At 38.2% G+C, this 26,852-nt stretch overlaps 1 protein-coding gene and 1 long non-coding RNA gene across 9 annotated transcripts in view; both read left to right on the forward strand.

Moving 5' to 3' along the window:
• pacsin3 (protein kinase C and casein kinase substrate in neurons 3) overlaps window positions 1–26,852 on the forward strand; it is a 53,832-nt gene that overhangs the window by 20,309 nt on the left and 6,671 nt on the right. For 4 of the 8 annotated variants that reach the window (XM_082161001.1, XM_082161002.1, XM_082161003.1 and 1 more), the window contains 9 exons: window positions 3,975–4,075; window positions 6,000–6,156; window positions 7,319–7,554; window positions 9,251–9,406; window positions 10,063–10,238; window positions 19,603–19,723; window positions 21,230–21,360; window positions 25,215–25,262; window positions 26,689–26,849. In XM_082161001.1, coding sequence (XP_082017127.1) covers window positions 4,022–4,075; window positions 6,000–6,156; window positions 7,319–7,554; window positions 9,251–9,406; window positions 10,063–10,238; window positions 19,603–19,723; window positions 21,230–21,360; window positions 25,215–25,262; window positions 26,689–26,849 — 1,240 coding nt within the window. In that variant the 5' untranslated portion in view covers window positions 3,975–4,021. Of the gene's footprint in view, window positions 1–3,569; window positions 3,677–3,974; window positions 4,076–5,999; window positions 6,157–7,318; window positions 7,555–9,250; window positions 9,407–10,062; window positions 10,239–19,602; window positions 19,724–21,229; window positions 21,361–25,214; window positions 25,263–26,688; window positions 26,850–26,852 lie in introns of those variants that run through there. The other 4 variants (XM_082161005.1, XM_082161007.1, XM_082161008.1 and 1 more) reach the window with 4 other exon arrangements.
• On the forward strand, window positions 21,369–25,048 carry LOC309492197. The gene is made up of 3 exons (XR_014203450.1): window positions 21,369–22,770; window positions 23,670–23,882; window positions 24,918–25,048. It is a non-coding gene; the product is annotated as an uncharacterized lncRNA (long non-coding RNA).

The following is a 26,852-nucleotide window of genomic DNA, read 5'->3' on the forward strand; positions in this document are numbered from 1 at the left end:
TCCAGCTTCTTTTTGTTTTTTTGCTTAAAAGGTTGCTAATTGTAGAAAAACAACTTGTGCTGTGCTAACAATTAACGTGACTGTGTTTCTACAATTTGAAAACATAACATGCTAGTGGTTCTGGTGAAAAATCATCTCTCATTTTTTTGGCCTGAATGGCAGTGAACAATATATATATATATATATATATATATTAGGCAATGCAGCCTAAGGCATATGCAAATTAAAGGGGCGGGGCCTGGTTGAGTTAGTTAGAAGTGTGTCGAAACTGGCGGTTATGGTAAGGGGCGGGACATTTCCCAAACACACTCAAAGTAGTTGACCAATCACAACACACTGGTCCAGCCGACCAATCAGAGCACAGTGTGCTTTTCAGAATGAGGGGCTTCATAGAGACAGAAACTAAACAGCGTTACTGACAGACTGGAAAGAGAGGAGCTGTAAAATATGGGGAAAATAAGGTTTTTTATTTATTTTTTACATTCAAGCATGAAAACCTATTCTAGTAGAGCCCAAAAACAAAATAAAGTTTCACATTTTTGCAAATATATTGATATACCCTACAAAATTGATTATACTGCCCAACCCCTGCCAAAAACCAGAAATTGCTCAACAAAACATTAAATAAATTGTCAAAAACTATGCATCCACAGCAAATGCTCTTCACCATGTTGGTTCCCAAGTCCCTCTTGAGGATGCTAATTTTCCATTAGCATAGCCAGTTTGGCCTGAATTGGAAGCAGATGCTCTAGCGAGGCCAATCCCACTCCTTTCCTCCCTTTTGTTGTGTCTGTTTGAGGAAACTATACGACCTTGGCTCAAACAATATGACGAGAACCCAAGGCCAGAAGTGGTGCTAAATGTATACAAGCACGGGAAGAGCGTGTACAAAGTTTATTAGATGTACGCCTACTTGTTCTGTTTGGACTAAATGTAGTTTATGCAGTAGCCAAAGCACTTTGTGCATTAATAAACAGGTTATTTTAGGGCGATGAATAAGTGTTGGAGAGGCGTGGTGTCTCCCATGCCCCTATGAGCAATGAGCAATGGACACTTGCATGTCAGCAGACATATTTTTATCAACATGCCTTTCCACACTCTTAAAAATAAAGTTTTTTTGCAGCAATCCCCAAATAACTTTTTTGTAAACCGTTCTTAAAGAACCATTTTTTTTTTTTTCTTACAACCTTTTGTCCAATGGAAAGGTTTCAGGAACCCAGGTACCTTTTATTTCTTGAATTCACCATTCTGACAAACAGAAAGTAGCTTGGTTTGAGAGTGAGTTATGTGTGAGCTGTGCTTTATACACTGCCCAGTCGCTGTTTTAAACAGGCAAATGCTTAAGAGTCTATGATTGGATCATTATTGCAGTGATTATGTTTCTAGCTTGTTATAGTTCTTCTAACCCTAACTGGTGGAGTGTGTAGCGTTTCATTTCTTAAACAACCATGTAGGAAGTAGTGTTGTCAAAATTCCCATCTTCTGTACTGACTGGTTACAGACATTTAAAAAATGTGACGATACCATCATTTCCCTGTAGCATTTTGATCTCTATTATACGGATTCTTAAACGCATCTGATTGGCCATTGTGTTCAAGCGCTCAACATATATATCTGTGATCGGCTACAATGATCAACGCTTCAAAAACAGGTTTTCTTCACCGAGCGGCGAGCGCTTACACAGATAAACACGAGAGCGTTTAAAAGCAGATGCTATCAGCGGATCCGTCTATCAGTGGATCTACTATAGGGATCCCTTGATTGACGCCTGCTTTCAAACGCTTCCGTGTGTATCTGTGTAAGCGTTCGGTGAAGAGCGTCAAAGATTTCTATTTACAACATGTTTTTGAAGCGCTTATTGTTGCCAATCACAGACGTACATGTTAAGCACGAAATGCTAGAGGAAAATGCTGGTGTCGACACGTTTATTATTGTGACGCATCACAATAATTGTGAACATTGATGGTATCAATACCAACTTGAGACTGAAGTCGGTACTTTTAACAGCACTAGTAGGAAGAAACATCATGACCATATTCCAGGATGACAATGTCAAGATTCATCAGGCTCGCCTCAAACTGTGAAAGAATGGTTGGGTGGAGCATGAAGAATCATTTTCACGCATGAATCGGCTCCTCTGAGTCCAGACTTAAACTCATTGAAAGTCTTTGGGATGTGCTGGAGGAGACTTTACAGAGTGCTGGACTCTTGCATTGACAATACAAGATCTTGACCAAAAATTACAACATCACAACATTTATTTCCATTAGTGTTGTCACAATACCAAAATGATTGTTTCAATACCGATACCAAGTCAAGAATTGCGATTTCGATACTTTTCCTGAGAAGGGAGAAACACTCTCAAATATCATTGCTGTGCTTTATTTTAAAACCGGGACAACATTCTAATCATATAACACACTAATTAATGAACATATGAACAGCAGATATATTAAACATTTGAACAAAATATGAAATATCAAAATATAAAAAATAAATTAGAGCAATGACATTCAAGGTAAAAAAAAAAAAAAAAAAAAATTTAGCAGCATTATCTCAGTTATCACAAGAAACATAAGAGTTACCGGTAATAACTTTATCTTGATTCTGAACTTAAAAATATGAACAATGTTTAATATTGATAACATATGATAAGCCTCATTGGTGATATATTTGACGTATGGGGAGAGAGTGGTGGAAGGCCTATACTTCATGTTAAACAAAAATAAATAGCAGCAAAGACAACGTCGGCGGTGTTGACGGCAAACTAGGCTACAGAATATTTTGTTCTGTATTTACAGGTGCAGTATTTGAAAATCGATAATATTTTTTTAAATTACATTAATATCTGTATTTATGTCAAAACCTAGAGACTTTCAAACATCAAAATGTCATTTATTAATATGTATTCGTGAGAAATATCTTTTCCTATTCTATTTTGCCTGGAAACGCTTCCAACACGTTTGTGTGTCGCGTGAAAAATAGGCGTCGGTTCTATTTCTAGGATGCACGCATTTTCCGCGCGTGTCACGCAGGCAGTGTGCTAGCTCTTACATGTTGGTAACATGGAACCGAAATAAAAACGGACACGCCACGAAGCTGAGACGCTCACCCCACGCATCCAGTGTGTTGCCAGGGCCTTACAAATCTGGAACACGGTCATTCTTAGAAGTATCGATACTAATAAATGTAGGAATCGTGACGTTTTTAATTTCCGAGAATCGCGATACTTTTGAAGTATCGGTGCACCGTGCAACACTAATTTCCATCAAGCGGTGCATACATTTTTGGTCAAGATCTTGTATTGGCAATGCATGGCTATGCAATTAACAGATAATGGACCTTTTTTGCCCTAGACATTTTGGTGAAATTTCGTTAATGTGTGACCACAGCTTTAGTGTAAAGAACATTTAAAAAAAAAAAAATAATCTAAAGAATTGTTTTCCTCTATAAAAAACCTTTTGTGCAATGGAAGGGTTCCATGGATGTTAAAAGTTCTTCATGGAATCTCCAATGCCAATAAAAGAACCTTTATTTTAAGAATGTGCTTAACACTCAACCAGGAACTTCTTAAAGGGAGGACCCATTTGCCTTTTCTACGACTCCACCCAGACTGGAGCAGAGAAGCTTCTGCTTCACCTAGGTTTACCTTAGGCAGACACAAATCCGCTCAGAGGTGAGACTGGCCTACGCTGGCTTCTTTACTGTATCGAATACAGGATTACTGTGCCTGGGCAGATGTCTTAACTTTAGAGGCCAAGGAGTCACGAGAGGTTCCTGGCAGGACCGTAGTGAAGTGTCTATGGAATATATATTTCGTATGGTTTGCCACTGCTTAGTTTTCCGGATTGAACTTGAGGGCATGTGTCATGTAGAGCAGAGACTGGATGAACTAGTTTGTTTTGTGTGTCTTTGGTTGTCATGATATGCTACACTTGTTGGCTCTGTTTGATTTCACGACTTGTTCTTCACAGTTTGACAGACAGCCGCCATCATTCCGTGCTGCAAGGGCGACCCCAAAATGTCTTCCAACGGGGATCTGCAAGACGTTGGGAGCTGGGACAGCTTCTGGGAGGTTAGTATCCCACATCCACACACTCACACACATCTCCCTGGCAGAGTGGGCCGAATGCTGTGGCGTCCAGCCAGGGAGTTAGAGACTCTAAAGGAGCGGATTCCTGCAGATCCGACATTTCCAAGAGCTCTCTGACAGCTTTCTGCACTACTATTCTTCAAGCATGCTTGGTCGTGTCCATACTTGCCTTGGAGAAAACTAAGAGATAAAAAGAGCTCTTATAGCAAAGTGAACGTAGCATTTTGCAATCAGTCCTGTTGACAGTTTAGGGTGTTTTGTTTTTTTTCCCTCCATTTTTCATCACATGGACTTTTTCAATTCTTTTGCAATAAAGTTGCCTTTGGCTTGCGCACTGGAGGACTTATACATAACACGCAGTACATGGTACATTAGTATTATGACTACTTTCAATTAACTCCTCAGCAAAACTGCTTAGGACTGGGTGATTGTTATAAATTATTTTAACCCTGTCATTTATATGCGTCACCAAATAGTAATTAGGCTTGTCAACACATCAAATTGTTATAAGTTTAACAAAACGTCACTGGTTTCATAATTCTCATTATCTCCACAATATAACTCGAGATAAGTAATGAATCACTTATTAATAATGAATTATACAACTACTATAAGTATATTCATCCTTACCCAAATACATACAGTACACTCATAGTAAGCGACTATGTACTATATAGCAAATCTTAACTGCTTGATTGTTATATCATCAAATGTAAACCATAATAGTTGGATACATCCTACTTTGCCTGCATACATACATGTAAAGCAATCAAACAACACTATAGATATTAGATAACAATATTATACAGCAAATCTCGGCTACATGATTGTTTATAGTAGGCTATATCATCGCAAAATGTAAACCGTATTATTGCACAGTTCTATATATAAAGATGGATATATATATTAACAATTTGTATAACAATGTGTATTCTTGAAAGAGCTATATAAATAAATTTGTCTTGACAGTAGTTTAGGTGTAGAATGCATTCGTTTGTTGCATCACTATGTAGAAAGGGCCCATAATATACAGCCGCTTATAATTGAGAGATGCACATGAGAAAAGTGATGCTAAAAGTTTGATTATGCTATAAGTTTATAATATAACAGGTTTTTTTTATGTCAGACAGTTGTACAAAAAAAGATATCAAACAAACATATTGGTCAATTGACAATGTCTAAAACCATTTAAAGATATAAAGATTAGCCATGACTATTTTTTTTCTTTACTAAAATGGTATCTGGGGTAAAGTGTGCCAAAGTGGGGTAAGCTGTGTCATTGGCTCAACTAATAGTGCTTCAAATGCTGCACTAGTAAAAAATGTTAACATAGTTTCACTTCTAGTATTATGAATATTAATAAATGTAAATAATCTGCAGCACAATAAGACTTTTGAGATGGGATCATGCAGAAAATATATTTTTTTTCTCATTTATATTCATTTATATGTTTTTGAAATATAAATCATTAATGTAGTTCCTTTTTATAACTCTATAAACCTTTCACCCAGATGTGCATCACGTTGTGTGGACCACTTCTTTTTATTTATTTTATTTTTAGATTTGTCATAAATGTCCCTGTTCATAAATGCTTTCTTCTCGTTTCACTTGATAACCGAAATACAAGTACTATCTCGTTTCTCCATGCTTTGAGGAAAACATAAGTCACACATGGCACAGTTCCCCTAAACTGGTTTATGTAGCCTAAGTTACAGGAAGAAGAGTCCAATTCTAAAATCTTAAATTTAATGATTAACTTTTATTAGACTGAAATTTATATATTCACTGATATTCCTAGTTGTTAATTGTTGTGACCAGATCACGGAGTCAGTGAGTTAAGCTTGAGAACCGGTGTTCTGTGTGCAGTGTTTTAGTATGACTCTCTAACATGACTTTCATCGGTTAGCCTGGGAACTACAAGAGGACGGTTAAGCGTATTGACGATGGCTACAAGCTATGCAACGAGCTGGTCAGCTGCTTCCAGGAGAGGGCCAAGATTGAGAAGGGCTATTCCCAGCAGCTGAGTGATTGGGCAAGGAAATGGAGGGGTGTTGTGGAGAAAGGTCAGTATGCATTTGCGTCTTACGTTAAAGTAGACGCATCCCTCTACAGTCACATCAACACATTCTATACTGATGAGCTGATAAGTGCCTCTGTCAAACATTTATAAATCTGTCTGACCTTTCATTAACCGTATCAGTGCCCACCCGAAAATAGTTGCACAGTAGTTTGGGGGAAAAGAAGGTATGAATGTAATATACAGTAATGCTGCCTCTGTTGCTTATGTCGTGTGTTAGAGATCTATCAATTCGTGTCGCAATATATATGGTCAGACACTTACATTTGTCATTTATATTATTAACATTTGACCAAAATCAAGCTCAAATAGAGTTGCGAGGTTATTGACCATCGAATGTCGTGTTTTGTCCGTCATTAGAACAGCTGCATCTGATGCATCACATTATATTTTCATCAACTTACTGGTTAAGGTCGTTTGGCCTCATGATATAACAGATGAAGTGCTTCGCACAGGCTATTTAAAGTATTGGTTACTCACTCAACGTTAAAAATGGTAGACTAAGACACTCTTCTCTGCTCCTCAAATTAATAGAACATTAGCACTACATTCACAATAGAAGTGGGTGGAGTTATGACTTTTGACTGACAGTTTGAGGATCCAATAGAGTTATGAGGTTTAAACAAGCTCTTTTTAGTACTTTTTTCATTGGTTAGATATTTGCAAAACCCACAGACAGACGTAAAGGGTGACCAATCGTAATGATTTATAAAAAAAAATAAAAAAAAAGACGAATTCTGGTGATACGAGTTTTCCGCCCGACAGCAACAATATACTGGATTTTGCATAGATGTGTTTTCACTTTTCAGCACTTGCAAAATAACCGTGAGAACAGTACCAACATTTACAGTTTTAAGCATTTAGGATTCAGTGTAAACAAAGCCACTGTATCTTGTATTGACCTTAAGAAAAGTCGTGGATATGAGTGGATTACCTCTCAGTGGCAGCCTCAGGCTGGACACATATTCCAGTAACCAAACCATGTGACCTTAAAGGGGCAGACACACTGACCTACAATTATAAAAAGAGGCAAGATGTGTATCTAGAGAAGAATATTATACAAACTTGGGGTTGTTTTTATTTTTTTAAGCTGGGCCAGTAAGCAACTATCCAGTGTAATAAGCTGAATTCTGTTTTCTCTCCTGCAGGCTCACAGTATGGGACTCTGGAAAAGGCCTGGCATGCTTTCATGAATGCGGCTGACAGACTGAGTGAGATCCATATGGAGCTAAAAGAGAAACTGGTTGTTGAGGACAGTGAAAAGATTAGAAACTGGCAGAAGGATGCCTTCCACAAGCAAATGATTGGTGGATTCCGTGAGACCAAAGACGCAGACGAAGGCTTCCGTAAGGCCCAGAAACCCTGGGTCCGAAAACTGAAGGATGTGAGTCTTCTCCTTTTGCAGAATACTACGCCATTAGTATGGATTTAAAGCAACACTAAAGATTATTTTTTACCTTAAAATAATGTTTCCAAAATCGTATCAGTGGTTCATCAGGTCGTAACAGGGTGAAAGGCACTTCTGCGTTCGCTTTGCGGCCCTATATCGGCTATAACCACACTATGCAAGTTTGCCAGATCGGGTCGCGTTTCTGTAGTTCGAATGAGACATAAGAAACTACAAATTTGACTTACTTTACGTCAAGCGTTACAATAGTCATTATTTTGTTTTTCTTTGTTTCTGATGTCGCAATACATCATGCTTTCATAAAATCTCTACCTTGTCTGTGGACATCGTTCATTCCAAAGCTGGATAAACAGCGAGTGTGCGTGCGACAGTACACCGCGGTAGGGGAAATTATTTACGACAGCGGTAATGGACAATTCCGCTTACAACCTGTAGGGGGACCGAAGAGGAAAAGTTCTTTGGTGTTGCTTTAATCCATTAAATGATGGCAGAGAGAACAAAAGAAATTACTTTAAATCCACTTTGCCTATCTTGTTTTGTGTTCTGTTTTCATTGTTAGTTCATGTTAACTAATGTAGTTGACTATTGTTAACAAATCAAATTTTATTGTAAAGTGTTGCCACTTAGACGAATGCCAAAATTCTGCTTTTTATTTTCATGCAAGAAGTAGATGGTGATCAGTGATTGCCAAGCTCCAAAAATGACCAAAAACAGGGTTTCCGCAGGTCTTAAGTTTTAATTCGCCCCTTACACACATTAAGGGTGCTGAAATCAGAACAGAAAGTCTTAAAGTCATGCAGTTAAATGTTGCATGCATTGCAAGAAATGAATATCTTCCTCACTATGTTTGTCCTGTTTTCCAATACAAATATCTAAACATCTTTAAATAAAGAGAGATTTACTTACGGTGCAAATGAAAATTAATTAAATTATCTGTTCATGTGTTTCAAAACTTCCCTTAGAAGTAAATAGATTTTTCTGAGCAGATTGGCATATATTTGTTCTTGATTTAATCATAAACTCACTTAATTTTTTATCAATTTCACAGAAAACAAGACTTCATGTTTTGTTATTTTGTATCTCCAGTCAATGCATCGTGATGAGAATCTTTAGACATTTGCACTGGAAAACAATATGAAAATACTGAGGTAAAACATAATTTTTGTGCAGAGTGATCAGAAGGTACGGTAAAAGATATTTCCATATTCTAGTGTTTGAGAGCAGAGTGATTGAAGCTACTTATAAAAAAACAAAAGTGAAACGTAATACAGTAGATAGCCTATCTGTTGGAAGTTATTTTATTTTTTAACTCTGACGTGTTGCTTATGTTTCTCCCTAGACATTGTGTTCCCTTGACTTTATTCCTTAAATTTTATTTACTTAGTCTTAAAAGGTCTTAAAGTCTTACATTTACCTTCATAAACCTGCAGAAACCCTAATGATTGGTTTGTTGTATCCCAAGTCTTCTAAAGCAATATGATGGCTTAGTATGAGAAACAGACTGAAATTAAATTAATCTCAACGACTGACTTGGAGCAATGTTAGGATGAATGAGTCTTTATTTCAGGTCTATTACAGTGTTTAAAAAAACAAACATGCATTACACCATGTATCACAGTGTATTTAGTAATGAGTAAATAGTATGGATGTGTAAACATTTTCTCTGCGATAGGTGGATTCTACCAAAAAAAGTTACCACCAAACCCGGAAGGAAGAGCGCACGGCATTGACCCGTGAAACTCATGCCAAGGCTGACACCACCAAATCCCAAGAGGAGGTCCGCAAGTTCACAGATCGCCTGGAGAAATGCACCCAAGAGGCAGAGAAGGTACCGTGAGAAAAAGCACAGACACAGCAGTTTTAGTCATTTTAGTTTTGTGAGGTTTTTCCATTTAAGCTGGTAATTACTGTATGGAAAGCTTGTCAACGAGTGTCCATGTTTAGGTGGAAGGAGATGGGTGGGGAATGACAGAATTTCCATAAAATGAAGACAAGACAAGGCTTGCTTGTTGCTAGTGCCAATAGTAAAGCTCCTGTGATGATGTCGTACTGTGACAATGATAAATTATGGGTGTGAACAACATGTTTCATGCACAAACCTACACTTTATACCTTCAGTTTCTGCTTTTTCAAAGGTGTAAAGAGAAACGCCACCTGATTTTATTTATTTTAGAGGCATTTTGCTTTGTTTTCCCATAATTTATGAAAGCAGACATGTTGTCTGTCTTTCAGATAGTCATGAAATTCATATTAGTACATTTACATGATGCTTTGAGTTTGATCCAATGTGATGCACAAATAAAGAAAGTGGTACAGCTTTCTCCTTTAGTTTCAACAACTCTCCATCAAAACCTTGTGAATATTCATTGGTCCATTAGATGTATTCTGGGTATTCTGAACAGGAAATTCTGATCTTTGTTAGTGACCCTGTGTCCCATGACCTGCTTGTTTTTTTGGGGTCTTTTTTTGGTTGTTTTTCCTCAGGCTAAGGAGCGTTACGAGAGAGCCCTGGACGAGCTGAATCGATGTAACCCACGTTACATGGAGGACATGGAGCAAGTGTTTGAAATCACCCAGGAGGCCGAAAAGAAGAGGTTGTGCTTTTTTAAAGAAGTTCTTCAGGACATACACCAGCACATGGACCTCTCCAACAATGATGGGTAAGTCCCTCTGCTATGTCACTGCTTCACACTCTACACAGACATTATCTTCTAGGACAGAATGCTAATTAATATGAAGAATTTGAAACTCTTTGTGTCAGCATTATGGTTTGGTATCGAGAACCGGTTCCAGAATCCTAAAAACCACGGATTCGATAATACGCACACATTTTGATTCCTCTTATTGATTCCTTTGCTTAGAAAAAATATGACATTTACTAGGGGTGTGACGATAAACTTAGCTCACGAGAACGAGATGAGTTTTTTTTGCACCGATTTTTTTAAGAAATCCTCAATGACAAAGTTCATGACTGGAAAAATAGTCTGCAGGTGCATTTTGAAATGTTTGAATGAATCATCTTGAAATCAATGCCATTTCAGTTCTACTTTCTGAGTATGAATTATCATATGCATTGAAAGATGACAATATACAATAAGGCTGGGTAAAAAATATCGATTTCTCAATTTTAATTGACTCTCATTTTTACTAACCGATATCGATTCTTAAATCCCAAGAATTGATTAGTCATCCTGTTTTCAGTTGATGAATGAATGGAACATTGTAGCGCACATCCCATCCAATAAATCGCAATAATCTTTGTGCTTTGTTACTATTAATTTGAAACAAGTCTCAGATTTCAAATTACGTCCATTTTCTTACGAAATTCAAAAACATAAATACCGGTTTGCCGCTGTGGCGTGAGATCGCTCTGGCAATAGAAGCACATGATCTTCTCTTCCGCCTTAATAATACCAGTTACAGCGTGAAATAAACATGAATGAGCATCTGAAAGTGTGTTAAAAGATAGTCCAACTTATCGAAATCCATATCATGTCACATGGAATCTCTCAATCAGTGACTACGTTTACATGCAGCCAATATCCGGGTTATGGTCGGGTTAGAGTCACTATTTGGGTTTCTGAAACATTCGGAATAACGCGTTTACATGCGTGAGCAGAGAGAGTTACTCCTGTATACATGGAATTTACAATATCCCGATGTAAACGGCGACGCACGGTTAGCGTCTGGACGTACTGACTTCCTTAAGACGCAATATGCGTCATTTCCGATTCTTTTTCCTGTATCCAAAGACAACAACAACAGCAGCAGCACGCGGATAATGAATAGTTCGGGGCAGATAGCGATCGCCTTTATTTGCGCTTTCCTCCTCGCTCCAAAAGTGTGGTGCTGTGCTGCGTCTCGCCATGTTTACCTCTACTTCTTGTTTACTTCCGGTATACTGCACGCGGGTTTCTGTATGCGCCGTCTACTCAAAAGACCAAGATTCCTTGCGAATAGAACATGCGCAGAACACAAATCAATGTCCCTTTTGATGGGGATATGCCGATACGCGTTTACATGACCAAATATTCGGGTTAGAAAGGGGGTACCCCAGGTATAATATCCGGGTTTTTAAAAACCGGGATATGAGCATATCCGGGTTTTTGCCGGTGTTTACATGGCCGTGCGCGACCGGGTTATTGCTAATATCCCGGTTTTGAACGGGTTATTGGCTGCATGTAAACGTAGTCAGTGTTTCAACCGTGGAAAGACGTCAGTAAAACAGCTTGTAAACAATGTCATGTAACGTCACATTTACCTCAGAAAAACCATATCCAGTGACCATAAACTCATCAGTCAGCTAGAACAATTAACTCTAGAGAGGAGCATTTTGCTAAATATTTGCATCATATTACATATTCATTATAATTTAATGTTAACATTAAATGTTCTTCAATATTAAATGCATGTTTGAATACATCTGGCAAGTTTTTATGACAGCCACCATTTAAATGTTTATATGTTATTATGTGTAACTTTATTATTATTATTATTATTATTATTAAATAAATAAGTGTAATTTAAGTGTTTGTATACAAATCAGTTAATTTTTACCTTCAATATTATAGTAGGCTAATGAAGCCTATAGGCTACAACTGACTCCCATAGTTTACAGCATTAGTTAAGAGATTTGTTTTCCTTGAGAAAATGTGCCATATATTGTACCTGATATCCAAAATAATCAATATTGAATCGAATCGAATCGGATTCGAAATCGAATCGAATTGCAAGCTTGTGAATCGAAATCGAATCGAATTGTGAAATTTCTGTCAAAACCCAGCCCTAATATATAAGCACTGTAAAAGGTTTTGCCACAAACTCAACTGACTGGCTTTTCTCCTGTATGATTTAACATGAGTCTCTTCAGACCTTACTGTACATGAATTATGGGTCTGAACTTCTGATTGAGGATTTGTGTGACCTCATAAATTAACTCGTTTCCACAAATTGAACATAGAAATAAAAACAGTATAAATAACACTCAAGTGCAAACAATAAGTGCAACCGTAATCAAAGTACTCAAAGTATATTCAAAGAGCAAACAGAGACCAAAACAGAAACCAGAGCTAAGAGGTGGTTACAAGTACACTGCCCAGCCTAAGATAGGTTTTAATATTGGGAGACAGGCTATTGTCGTCAGCCTAATTTGCACGCATCAGGGAGCTCGCGTTTTACTTTCACTTTTGAATTTGCGATCGCATGTACTGACCGCGCATTCTACAAGATATGACATTTATCAGACGCTTAGATGGTTAGGCTCTGTTGCGCAATGAATCCTCTGCCCTGGTCTTGTCAGTCATCTCACCTTACTCTCGTCACGTGATCCGTGAACTGTAATTCCTCATGCTCATGTTGGATGAGCAGACATGTGCAATAGTTTACAATTGAAGTGACCGTTATTTAACTGAATTAAATGGTTTTTATTTCTATAAAAAAGCAAAACGACAATGGAGGCGTAGTGTAAATGTAACGGTGTCATATTCTATGCTAATTTCACCCTCACGCTCCTTCATTGTGATATTGCAAGACTTTTCACCTCGACGAGAAATTCTGTCATGAGATCTCGTCACACCCCTAACACACTGGACCCAAACAGTGTGGCGTCGTCAACCATAGAGCTGTTTTGGGCCCCGGGATCCAGTGGTGGGGAATTTCTAGCGGGTCGAGTGTGAATGAACTGTTGTCTTTGCACGGCCCATGAGTGGGTTCTGGAATTTTGGATCCTTCTCCCTAATGGCAAAATTAGTAATCGATAACAATCAGAATTGATAAACCGAATCGTAAAAATGTAAACAATACGACACCCAACCCTAGTCAGCATCAAGTCCATTGACGGTTGTTCACACACCAACCAAACAGTGATTTAGGAGTAGATTCCAATAGAATCAAATGTTCCTAATGACTCTTTACTCTAATATTGCATAATAAATACACAGCACACACACATTAGGTAAAATTGTACATTTTTAATTAATGACAGTATTATCAATCAATACTTTTCAATATTGAAAACAGTCTGCTGATATGTATAATTGGCATTTCCCTTGATCCACCATCTTATCTAATAATTCTCACTGAGCTTGTTGCCATGCATTCTGGGATTGCCTTATCCACAAAGTATACATGTGATACTTCTACAGAATTTGACTCAAATGTATTTAAAAGGCAGCTTCTAATAGACTTAGATAGTCTTACCAATAGTTTTAGGTAGAGCCATATTTGTAATTTTTGACAGGAATGAGAACGAGGCTATGAGGGACTAAAGTACAGTGTGTTCAGTGGATTGTACTGTTGTTTAACAACATACCGATTGCTAAGCTGACGAAACATCTTTCCAAAAGACTTTCAGTAGACAAAAAGTCCATTAAACATTTTTGAAAGTTGTGCGTTTTGAAAATGACCTTTAAAAAGTGTGTGCCATTGTAAAGACTGTAAGGTATAATTCTAATAATCATAAAAAAAAATCTAATATTGAGTAAAATGGACTGTGTAAATTATTGTAAATACTTTTTGAATTAAATAAAATTCATAGTCGACATTTCTCTTGGCTCTGTGCCATCTTTGAGTTTTGTTCACTGAGCTTATTTTTAATTGGAATAAGTATGTTTCATGGTACTTTTAGGTATTGAATGTAGTAATGTAGTTCTAGGTGACATTGCTATTTTATTTTAACTGATTTTGTCCATGAAGATTTGGAATATCTTAAAAGGAAGCAAAATTTGCCATCCAACTGTTTTAAACAGCCTTGGTGCCCGGAAAATAGTCTTGATGCCTAAACATGCTGTCTAGTTAGGGGCCTCATTAGAGTTCGAAACGGAGCCACGGAGAGACTGACAGGCACAGATGTCGGGTTGTGCAATGAAAACTAACTGACATGAGAGAAATTGGGGAGCTCTGTCTCAAACTTTTCTCAATGTCAAGTCCCCATTTATAAAGGCCGTGTCAATATCCTCAGGCTCTTGAAATAGTTTCTGGTCATTTATGTGTCTCATAGCTGAAAACTGAAGAATGTTAACCATTAATAAGTGTTTATTTGTTCTTTTTTCCGTTCTCTCTGCTATCATTTTGTTTACTTAATGAGGAATTCTGAGCATGTCGTTGATCATTAACCAGGGTCATTTCAAAAGAGCTGAAAGCTAGGGCAACTCAGTGCTTTTTTTTAATCATTGAACAAATAGCTTCTTTCGCTTTGCGTTTTCGGTGTTCGCTCAATCAGTGCGGAGTTACATGTTCAGAATGGCAACAAAAACAACACCCTTCAAACCTGTCTCTGCAGTTTTGTTGAGCTGTAATTACAGGGCTGGTGCTGAGCTGTGTGTTAATCATGTAGTATAGTTTCATGTACAGGAATCTTTCTGTTTACTTTATCCCTCCTTCATTCTTTGAATTTCCATGGTACTTAATGTTCCCTGGCCCTTTTGTTCTCGTAGCAGTGGTTATGAAATAAACTTTGACAAAAGAACTAGATTTGAAGAAAATGTGAGCAGGGCTTGGCCGAACAAAAGTTGTCGATAGTAGTCTAGTAGTAGTACCTTAAAGAGATACTTCACCGCTGGAAAGATCAATGTCATTTATGTTAAATTGGGTCATTTGTGTAGTAGAAATGTGAAATTATTTTAGAAGTTGTTGCCTTCTAGACTGAGAAAAGCCAGAAAATGTATTTTTGGCTCATGTGGATGAAAGACAACAACTCCCAGAATGCACTTGCTTCGCTGCCCTACGAGGACACTCCCAAGCCATGCCTATCGGTTACAGAGGGCAGTATCGGGAGAAATGATACGACTAGGCTACTAGTTGACTCGAAACTGAAAAGACGTTTTATCGTGAGTCTCCGTGACGAGTTAGTCCGCCCCAGCTCGAGTCTGCCCGGGCTCTTCGGACATGTCTGGCCGGGATTTCGAGATAATGAATGGCGACTGTAGAAAACAAAAGCCGAATCCCGGACATTTTGGTGCGATCTCGAAATCCCGGTCGGACATGTCCGGGAAAATGAGGACGTATGGTAACACCTACTACTCAGCTTTCTCAACAGAGCAAGAGCCTGTTAGCTTAGCTTAAAAAAAAAGATGGCTGACACTATCCCTCTATGGGCGGGTTGAAGACATGCGGGACGAGCTCCTCCTACTGGCTGTAGTCTCTCGCCTCTGGACAAAAAAGCCTCCGATTACGCTAAATCATGATTTTTGCATCATCTGAGTTTTTTTCCAGACAAAAAACACATAAATCTCTCGTCTCAGGGGGACATGAGGGAGGGAAGCACGGCCAATCGAAAATACTAACGGGTTTCTACTGATACAAAGCTAAATGCTAATCGGTGAAGTATCCCTTTAAAGGATAAGCCCACCAATTTTCAACCAGCTTTGTATCTTTATTTATTTCGTTACTGTACTTACTTGTCCTGTGCATTGGGTTATCAGCACAAGTCCAAGCCTATTCATTTCCACACCCAAATTTAGCATTTTAATCGACAGTACATTGTTTGATATCCTTTACGGTATGTCTTGGAGTATCACAATAATATAATATCGTACCGTGAGTTCAGTATCGTGATATGTATCGAATCGTGACATGAGGGTATCGTTACACCCTTAGTTTTTTTGTTTTGGGAAACTTATACTACACTACATTCCAAAGCATAATATTATTATTTTTACTCCATTACAAACATATCATTCATTCCTCGTTATTTTGAATTGAAAAAAAATCGATGTCCAATTCTTGAAAAAGCTGATTCTTTTCAATGAACCTGTTGAAACGGTTCACAAATCGCACTGTGCTGCTTTTCCCAAAAGCATTGTGAAGAATCAAAGTTCCCTACTATCAACTTATCTCACGATGCTTTTAGAAAATGCAGCCCTTGAATGATTCATTTGTGAATCGGACTGATACGATTGACTCACTGATTCAATGAGCCGTTCAGAGTGACTCAAAATGAGCCAAGAACTGGGATATCAAAGCTTGAGTGTGTGCAACTGATGATTATTGCAGTTGGTATTGATTATTGTTAATGAAAATCATATTTAGGTCATGACTGTGAACTATTTGTGAACTAAATCTGCTGTAAAAGGGGGAGCCGTTTAATTTAACTGAAATGCAAGAAGTTTTTGGTAAAATAACACCAATTAACATCCATCCATCTTTCCTCCTGCTGAAAATGATATTAAACTAGTATGTTTGCATAACCTTCCTGTTAAAGCATTTTGTCCCTTGTGACATCTGTACTTTTCATTTTATACTAGTTGTCTCCACATTTATTGTATTACAATTTACCCTTTTTTTAATTATAATTTTAGTTTTTCCCAATTTTTTTAATAATATATATTATATACATATAATTTATAATTTATACATGTATTAATATATTATCAATAATATGATTTTATTTTTTTCCATTACATTTGATTTATCAGTAACTTAAATTGATATTTTAGCATATTGAAGTTTAGTGTGTGTATTAGGAATATATATTATTAAAAAAAATGTAATAGTGTATACGTTTTGCTAATCAAATCAAATGTTTGCTCACTTGCAGCTCAGTACGTATCAGCTGTCTCCACTAATCTTTCTTATTGACTAATGCTGGCTAGAAGAAATAATAAACGTGATTCGTCGATTACTTCTAGTAGTTAAGGACATTTACATATCAAGTACTTTTACTCAAGAAAAATTTAAAACAAGTACTTATACTAAGGACCGGCGGTGAACGAAGTACACAAATCAAATACTGGAGTAAAAGAAAAAAAAACCTAATGAATTATTACTATATTTTAAACTATATATTTTTTTTAAAACAATTGAACTTATATTTCAACAAAAAATTGTGTTCTCTTTCCTGATCCCAGATATTCACGTTTATATTTGTCAGAAAAAGCCCTCTGGATTCTGCAGACTTTTGACAGCTCTAGGACATTTGTTAAAACTACAGATTGAATAATTTTTGTATTCCTGCCCACGGACAGTCAGATTGACATAATCAAAAGGGCATTTTGTGTGTTTGAAGTTTTTTTTAAAAGCCCATCTTGTCAGCTGTGAAATACCCATTTAAGTGAACATGTTACTACTACTAATAGCAGTGGCGTAACTTTGTTTTAAAAAGTGGGTGGGACAGGTGGGGTGGGGGTTGCTAATACAATGCTAAATCAGATATACGTACAATAACATTACGATGTCCAGCAATCGATTTAAATAGTAGGCTACATAGGGTTTAATTTGTTGTTTAATGAGATGTAGCCTAATATATGTTGTCAGTGCCGAGAATTTTCGTGTGAATAAATGCATTGGTAGAACTTTCGCCAAGCGTGTCAGAGGTTCTGGGTTCTAATCCGCACTCGTATCGTTTTTTTTATCAAAACCGATTATGTTCATCAGTGGTTGTATATCAAGCAGGGACACGTTTGTGTGCATTATGTTTTGTGATTTCACCAGAACGAGTATCCGCAACGGATTGAAGCGCGCGTCCGAGTGAAGACAGTGCGGCGTGTGCGCGAGCCGCACGAGAACACGGTATCCGCGCCACTGATCGCAGCGGCAACGAGCACTTTGATCACTTGATTTTAAAAAACACATTTCAGCGCCAGATCGCCTCTTATTTAAAAAACGGATCTCAGAAACTGGAGATGTTTTATTTATTTGTAGAATTGGTACATTCGTGCCGTGAGCTGTTTTAAAAAGTGGTGGGGACAATATCGACCCTGGCAAAAAAGTGGTGGGGACATGTCCCACCCGTCCCACCCGCAAAGTACGCCTATGACTAATAGGTACTAGTATGCACCTTTTAGGTAGCCTGGAAATCCAGACCTAAATCTAAAAGATTAATGGTCTGGTGTCGATCAATGAAAATCGGCCAGCTCGAGGGGCGGCACCAAGCATGCATTTGAAAATCTCACAGCACGCAATTGGATAACACTACGACCAATCACAACAATAAACCCCATACGCTTAGCTACCAGGGGAGCTAACTGGTAGATTATACTCTTCCAGTCGGCAAAACAGCAAAAACACCCTACTTGCAAAGGAACGATTCGAGCGCCGTCTTCTGTTCCTCTTTTGGGAAAAAGCCAATTCTAACTCGTTCATTGTAGCGGCCAAAGCCGTTTCAAACCACTGCTATTTATCCATAGGCATCTTGCAATGTTTACTAATGACTTCGACGTCACACACTGTCGTCTTCTGTTTAGCTCGCCTCTGGCCCGCCTATATCAGATAACCCGATGTGATTGGTGCAGCTCAGATCGAGGGGCATATTTAATGAGCTCCATGGCTCGACACCAGAGTAACTCGCTGAGCAAATTCAACTTGTGCTCTCGCGAGAACTCTGGTTTACCAGGGTACCTTTTAGGGGTAGATAAGTTAAAAAGTTGTCCTTTTGTACTCCCCAAAAGTCTAACACTGTGCAGGATGCGTTACACGTCACAATATATTTCTCTGTGTTGTACAATTGTAATTCATTGCACTTGGGTCTTCCTCAGTCGTCTCTTGCTCGTCTCCAGATGGTTCAGAATGCAGCTGCAAGACTGTTGACCAGGGCAAAGATATATGACCATGTCACCCGTATTTTAGCATCGCTCCTTTGGCTCCCGGTCCAGTTTAGGATCCAGTTGTTTGTTTTTAAAGCTCTTGATGATCAAGCTCCTCCTTATCTCAAAGATCTTCTTACTCCACATTCATCTAGCAGATCTTCAGATAGGTTTCCATTGTATGTCCCTCACCTTGCACAATTTTTAAAAAGAGGCCGGAAACTTATCTCTTCTCCCAGGTGCTTTAATCTTTTTTAAGTATTGTTTTATTGTCTGTCTGTCTTTATTTTATTCTGTTTACTCTGAGCACTTTGGTCAGCATTGCTATGTTTCAATGTGCTATATAAATACATTTTTCTTACTTACTAGGTGGTTTAAAATTACAAGCGTTTGTCTTGGCATGCACCATCGATTAAAGTTGGTGTAACCTGTATTTTTTTTTTAACACACACTTCCTTGTGTACAAATAAAACCTGTTCTGAGAATGTGGAAAATCCCCATGCAGATTCAGAGCCCTGTACCGAGACCTCGGCCAGACCATCAGCGCAGCGAGTGACACCGAGGACCTCAGGTGGTGGAGGAACACACACGGGCCCGGCATGAGCATGAACTGGCCACAGCTCGAGGTATAGTGCAAAATTATGCTTTGGTTATTATATTTACTATCCCAGAATGCCAGGAAAAACGTTTACCAGATGCAAACTTAAACGCTAACATTTGCCTAGAAAGGATATGACATTTACGGACCCAAACAGTGTGGCGTCGTCAACCATAGAGCTGTTTTGGGCCCCGGGCTCCAGTGGTGGTGAATTTCTAATGGGGCGAGTGTGAATGAGCTGTTGTCTTTGCACGGCCCATGAGTGGGTTCTGGAATGTCGGATCCTTCTCCCTAATGGCAAATCCTTCCCAGCCCTCCCGACCAACTCAAACACACACACACACACACACACACACACACACACACACACAACACACAAACACACACCCAGACACACAGTGGCACTGTCAGCACCTCCATTTGTGCAAATGATGTTTGGACACACATGACGGTCTGTGTATGGATGCATTGTGGAATCTGAGTGTGTCTGAATTTTTTAACCAAACCCCCCCTCCCCCCCCACGGTGTGAATGTTTAATCGAGCAGTAGATTAAAGCTAAAAACGAAGCTTTTAGTCAAGTTTGCCCAGGTAAGTGACACCTCCGGAGGAATCTTCTGGCATCCTCCCTGTTCTGCCAGCACACTGGAGGCCTTTGTATCTCTCTCTCTCTCTCTCTCTCTCTCTCTCTCTCTCTCTCTCTCTCGATCGTCCAGCATGTGACTCTGAATATAAGTGCTGTTATGTCAGAGTCACATTGTGTGACTGTTCTGGAATTTTGTTGTGCTTTAAAGAGGGGGGAGGGGTGTATTTATATACAGTACCGGTCAGAAGTTTGGAAACATTGCTATTTTTAATGTTTTTGAAAGAAATCTCTCATGCTCATCTATCCTGCATTTATTTGATCCCAAAAAAAAGACAACAAAAAAAAGAAATATATTATTACAATGTAAAAAACTATGGTTTTCTATTTTAATATACTTTAAAATAGAATTTATAAGCTGAATTTTCATCATCATTACTCCAGTCTCCAGGGTCACATGATCCTTCAGAAATCATTCTAATATGATGATTTATTATCAATGTTGGAAACAGTTGTGCTGTATAGTATAGTGTATATATATATATATATATATATATATATATATATATATATATATATATATATATATATATATATATATATATATATATTAAACCCACAACAGAGTTTCAGAAGTTGTTGTTTTTATTATTAATAATGTTGTTGTTGTTACTGCTATTAATATTTTTGGTTACACTTTATTTTAAGGTGTCCCTGTTACAGTGTAGTTATACATTTAAGCACTGAGTAATATTAATTAGGTTTTGGTTTAGGGTTAGTTGCATGTAATGATGCATACTTTATAGTAACGGCATGTAACGTGTAACAAGGACACTGTAAAATAATGTTACCTTTTTTTAAATATACGATTAAATTTAGAAAATCAAAGGAACTTGTAACATAAGTTACATGTGATTTATGTATTTTCACATGTGCATTTGATGTTTTAACAGGAGTGGTCACCAGAATCACACCGATCCATCAGTCGAAAGGAAAGAAACAGTCATTCTGATGACGTTGTCACTCTGACTAATATAGTCTCGGCGGGACACGAACCCCCTCAGACCCCACAGGAAACCACAAGGTACATCTGACCAACACACACTCAAATGCTCAAACATATACACAAATATATATATTTTTAAATGTTTACACCTGGTCACTTCATGTGTTTTTACTGATTGGATTGTTATCCGTTTAGTTAAATCTCTTCCATTTACACTTGACCTCATAAATGTTTTCCATATTTCCATATATCCGTATATTTTCTTGAAATGTGTTTCAACAACCAGCTGTATTTACACTTGTCCAGTTTCATTTGAAATGTGTCTCAAACCTCCTCATGAAGTGGTTCGAGTGAAATACGCCTCTAAAACGTTTCGTAGGTCTTTGCACGATCTAATGGTTATATCCCATCAGAGAAAACACATGAAGTGACCAGGTGTAAACAGGCCGACAGAGGAAGATAAATACTCCCACTACTATACATATTTGACTGTATTCAGATTAATAATAGCAAATAAGGCATGCACAAAAAAATTGGTGAAACATAAACACTACATTTATAGTGTTTAATTTGTTACACAAAATAATATTTGAAAAAAATATTTGTCAACCACCCAAAAATAGGTACACTGAGTTTCATGTTCTGTTACAATAACAAGCCAACTTTTAATTACAGTGTTGTATTTAGAAGTGGAGGATTGTTATTGTTTTGTTTTTTTAATTATCCTGGAAACAGTTCTTCCCTGAGGGCTTCGCTCGCTGCTAATTGGTGTAGCTGTTACTAAAAGCAGTGAGTCAGCACATTCAGACAGTGTGTGTGTGTGTGTGTATGTGTGTGTACCTGGTAAACCATACGTTGTGGAGACATTTTTTGGTCCCCATGAGAAAAACAGTTTATAAATCATACGAAATGAATCTTTTGAAAATGTAAAAGTGCAGAAAGTATTCTGTGATTGGTAGGAATAGGGGCTAGAAAGTACAGTTTGTACTGTATTTAATTTTTATATAAATCAAGCCTATGAAATGTCCTTATAATGATAAGAATACTTGTGTGTTTGTGTGCGTGAGTGTGTTTTGTGTTCGTGTGTGTGTGTGTGTGTGTGTGTGTGTGTGTGTGTGTGTGTGTGTGTGTGTGTGTGTGTGTGTGTGTGTGTGTGTGTGTGTGTGTGTGTGTGTGTGTGTGTGTGTGTGTGTGTGTGTGTGTGTGTGTGTGTGTGTGTGTGTGTGTGTGTGTGTGTGTGTGTGTGTGTGTGTGTGTGTGTGTGTGTGTGTGTGTGTGTGTGTGTGTGTGTGTGTGTGTGTGTGAGAGAGAGTGTACATGTTTTTCTATCCCGGTGGGGACTTAAACCTGAATGCGCACAGACTCATGGGGACTCGTGTCACTGTGGGGACCTAAAGTGAGGTCCCTATGGGTACAAAAGCTTATAAATCATACAAAATGAGGTTTTTTTGAAAATGCAGAAAGTTTTCTGTGATGGGTAGGGTTAGTGTAAGGCAGTGGTTCTCAAACTTTTTTGGTCATTCCCCACTTTAGACAAGGAGGAATTTTTAAAGCCCCATCGCCCCAACACAATGCTAATGAAATGCGCAACAAGCTTAACATGTTCCAATTTATTGAACTAACAAGTAGTATCAGAGTAACAAGTTGTATCTAAAATACAAACTATATACATCAAATAACAGAAAGTTAAAAAATAAAGAAAATAAAAGTGCAGCTGTGTCGTAATAACTTGCATGAAATAAAAAAATAGAGAAAATAAAAGTGCAGCTGTGTCAATTTTTTTTACTAATTTCAAAAATAGAAATGTATCCATGTTTTGTTATTGTTTGTTTTTTTCAAGGCGACTGTTATTTTAGAACGTTCCCTCTTAATGTTTCCATGGCGATGCGTCATATTTGTCACGTGACACACCGCAGCCACAATAACACTGTATGACAGATCGCCTTAATTTCCTTACAAACATCAGTGTGTATTTTACAAACTCCAAATGTATTGTTTTACTCGTGCTTATGTGTATTTAAATGGCTGAAACCTAAAATAAACATTATTAGGTTGAAAACACTGCATAGTTGTGATATATGACAGCGCTGAGCTCGTCCGACTCTGGCTCAGCGCCAACCAACGCGCGAAAGCACAATTTGAATCTGGCAGTGATGTCACTTCACTGAACATTCTAAATCCCATATGTGGGACCGTACTCTCAGGGGCACAGAAATAAAAATCTCTACTTTCTAGTCTAGTGCGCGGTCTTGCTCCAGATTCCGGAAGATTTGATCATTACCATATAAGGCATAAAAAGGAAAATTTCCTCCTGTTTGGCGCGCCCCACCTGTCACGTCTCTATTCCCCACCAGTGGGGCGCGCCAAACAGTTTGAGAAACACTGAGGTAAGGGGACAGAATATACCGTTTGGACAGTATAAAAACCATTTCGTCTATGGAGAGTCCCCACAAAGATAGTGAACCGAGTGTGTGTTAGGAGGTAGCATGTTAACATGAGATCAGGGAAGATCAAAAGTATTAGTTAAATGAAGTGCCAGGAAGGAACTGATAAGGTCTGATTCAGATACTATAGATGGCTCATGTTGGAGTGTGAGTCTGGTTCTGATACCATAGATCAGTGGTCTTCACTATTTTTTTCATGAGAGCCGCACTGATAGGACAAAGTCAGTAGGAGAGCCATTTTACCGCAAAGTATAAAAAGTTACATCCAGTCATAAATACCATGTTTGCCTATCAATCTGTCACCCCTGAACATACAATATGCAATGCAATAAATACAAAAGGGTGAAAAAAAAAACCCCATTATTTATGATGTATCAGTCAAATTTGTAACTGAGACAAGATGATTTTCTTTAATAAAAAAAAAAAAAAAAAAAGCAGGATTTCCAGAAAATATTCATCCCAGAATCACCTTAAGTATTTTTTTTCTACATTAGCCCATCTTGTAGGCCTATCTAACCATCCAAGAGCACATGCAGGGCAACTCCGCAGAGACTGGATATGTTTACATGCACAACTTTTGTTTCAATCGGACTGAATTCATTTCGATTGATGAATCTGAATGTATTGTAGTTTACATGAACGCTAAACATCGTGATGTGATACATGATCGGGTTGATGTGCGTGTTTATAAGTCAAAAGATTCAAATCAGAATATGAACATATGAACCGTTGTGCCGTGCTGTTTGTATTTATCATGCAGTAGAAATGCCCAAAACCAGTCGTCTGTATGATAATCTGAAACAAGGACTGGTGAGCCGTTGTCCTGCTTCACTTCACACTTCACTTCACACACTTTATTCATCAGGAGAACAGCTCGTTCAGCGCGTCATACGTCGTCCTTTCAGTTTCGGTTTTCAGTCGATCAAGTTTTTTCATGTTCTCTCGATAAACCACCCCTTTCAATCCGATCGAAATTATTTGTAATAGAGCTGGCACTTTGAGTTTTTAAAGGGTTATGTTAAAGCCCTACTTTATTAATGTTTTTATGAAACATCTGTAGTGAATGCATTATCATATCACCGTATTATTTACCGCCATGCGAGCCACAAATTAAAGCTTGGCGAGCCGCATGAGGCTCGCGAGCCGCGCAATGAGTAACACTGCCATAGATGGCTCATGTTGGAGTGTGAGTCTGGTTCTGATACCATAGATGGCTCATGTTGTGTGTGAGTCTGGTTCAGATACTATAGATGGCTCATGTTGGAGTGTGTGTGAGTCTGGTTCTGATACTATAGATGGCTCGTGTGTGTGTGTGTGTGAGAGAGAGAGTGAGAGAGAGTCTGGATCAGATACTATAGATGGCTAATGTTGGAGTGTGTGTGAGTGAGCCTCTCTCAGGGCACACAGGGAATGCCTGTTAAAGTGCAGTATTATACGTGGCCTTCTGCTGCTTATTAGTCTGGTCTCTGTTGACTCTTAAACCCACAGGTGGCATGAGGTGGACTGCTATTACGAGAACCTAAGTGGCTATGCACCGTCAGTGCAACTTTCTTTACTGACCTCCTGTCTCAGAGGACAGACGACAGCTCTGTTCTGAAACCTAGTGAGCAGCCTAGCTAGACTGTACTCTTAGGCATCATGGGTTGTCAGTGCTTGAAAACGGTACTTTAAAACCTTTTAGTGGGCTCAATTTTTGTGATATCGACATACTGTATGCCTTTTTGAAATAAAAGAAGACACTCAAAAATGAACCAAAGCGTTCATCAAATACATTTAATTTCAGATCTATGCTCAAAAAGGGGTGTGACAGTTAACAGGTCGATGCTAAGGCGTCATTGGACACAGAGAAGACAATCCTGAAATGCACAGTGATTAGTTCAGTGCAGAGATTGATTTAAGTCGAGAGAAATTATGAATGTTAGATATGCAATATGTGAATGAGCATCATATAGTTGAGCTGTTGAGACTCTCACTCAACAGTGTGTGATGTGAACTCTGCTGTTCGTGCCGATGTAGGATGTTCCAAATCATTCATTTTTAAGGTTGCATTTACTGTAGGTTAAAGGTCTTCTCAGAAGGTAGCTGCCTATGTGGGCAGTAGATAGAAAGGCAACTCACTAGGTTGTGGAACAGAGCTAACAAGATCTCTAAGACAAGAAACTTTCTAAAATCATCAGTTTTTAATGTTTTGTTGCTGTTAAGACAAATCAAATTAACTTATTTGATCCCAGTCCGTTGTGAGAGCCAATCATTTGTGATCCTGGACCACAAAACCAGTCACATGGGTAAATTTTTATGAAATTGAGATTTAAACACCGTCTGAAAGCTGAATAAAAAAGCTTTCCATTGATGTGTTTGTTAGGATAGGACAATATTTGGCCGAGATATGACTATATGAAAATCTGGAATCTGAGGGTGCAAAAAAAATCTAAACATTGAGAAAATGTCCTTTAAAGTTGTCCATTTATGTTCGCGATTGTGCAGCATTCACTCACAAAAATAAATGTTATATATACAGTAGGAAATGTACAAAATATCATCATGGAACATGATCTTTACTTAATATCCTAATGATTTTTGGCATAAAAGAAAAAATCGATCATTTTGACCCATTCAATGTATTGTATACAAATATACCCATGTGACTGGTTTTGTGGTCCAGGGTCACATTTGGGAATGTTGGTTCCCAGCTAAAAAATTGTTTACTGTAGTTCGCCTAAATCAAGGTTTTAACAGTTACAATTTTGATTTGCTCTTTGCAGTTTCTGTGATAACCCATGGCATGCCACAGATAAGTTTAATTCCTTCGATAGATTTGAGATTTGTATTAACATTTCAAATGTTTTTAGCTGAGCTAACCATCACAGATCAGCTGATTACCCGAGTCAAATCTTCCAGCTTCTATTAAAATGATTCCCCTATGAATGTGTGCAGATTTGTAACTCCTCTGCTGTCCACACAGGGCGGGTAAAGACTACTCCTCGGACTGGTCTGATGACGAGAGCCCCAAAAAATTCATCGCGGCCAACGGGGTGGAGGAGGAGGAGAAGGTACTCGGGGTTCGTGTTAGAGCGCTGTATGATTACACAGGGCAGGAGGCTGATGAGCTGAGCTTTAAAGCAGGTA

The sequence above is a fragment of the Leuciscus leuciscus genome (assembly GCF_965113295.1).
Source record: "Leuciscus leuciscus genome assembly, chromosome: 2".
NCBI lineage: Eukaryota > Metazoa > Chordata > Actinopteri > Cypriniformes > Leuciscidae > Leuciscus > Leuciscus leuciscus.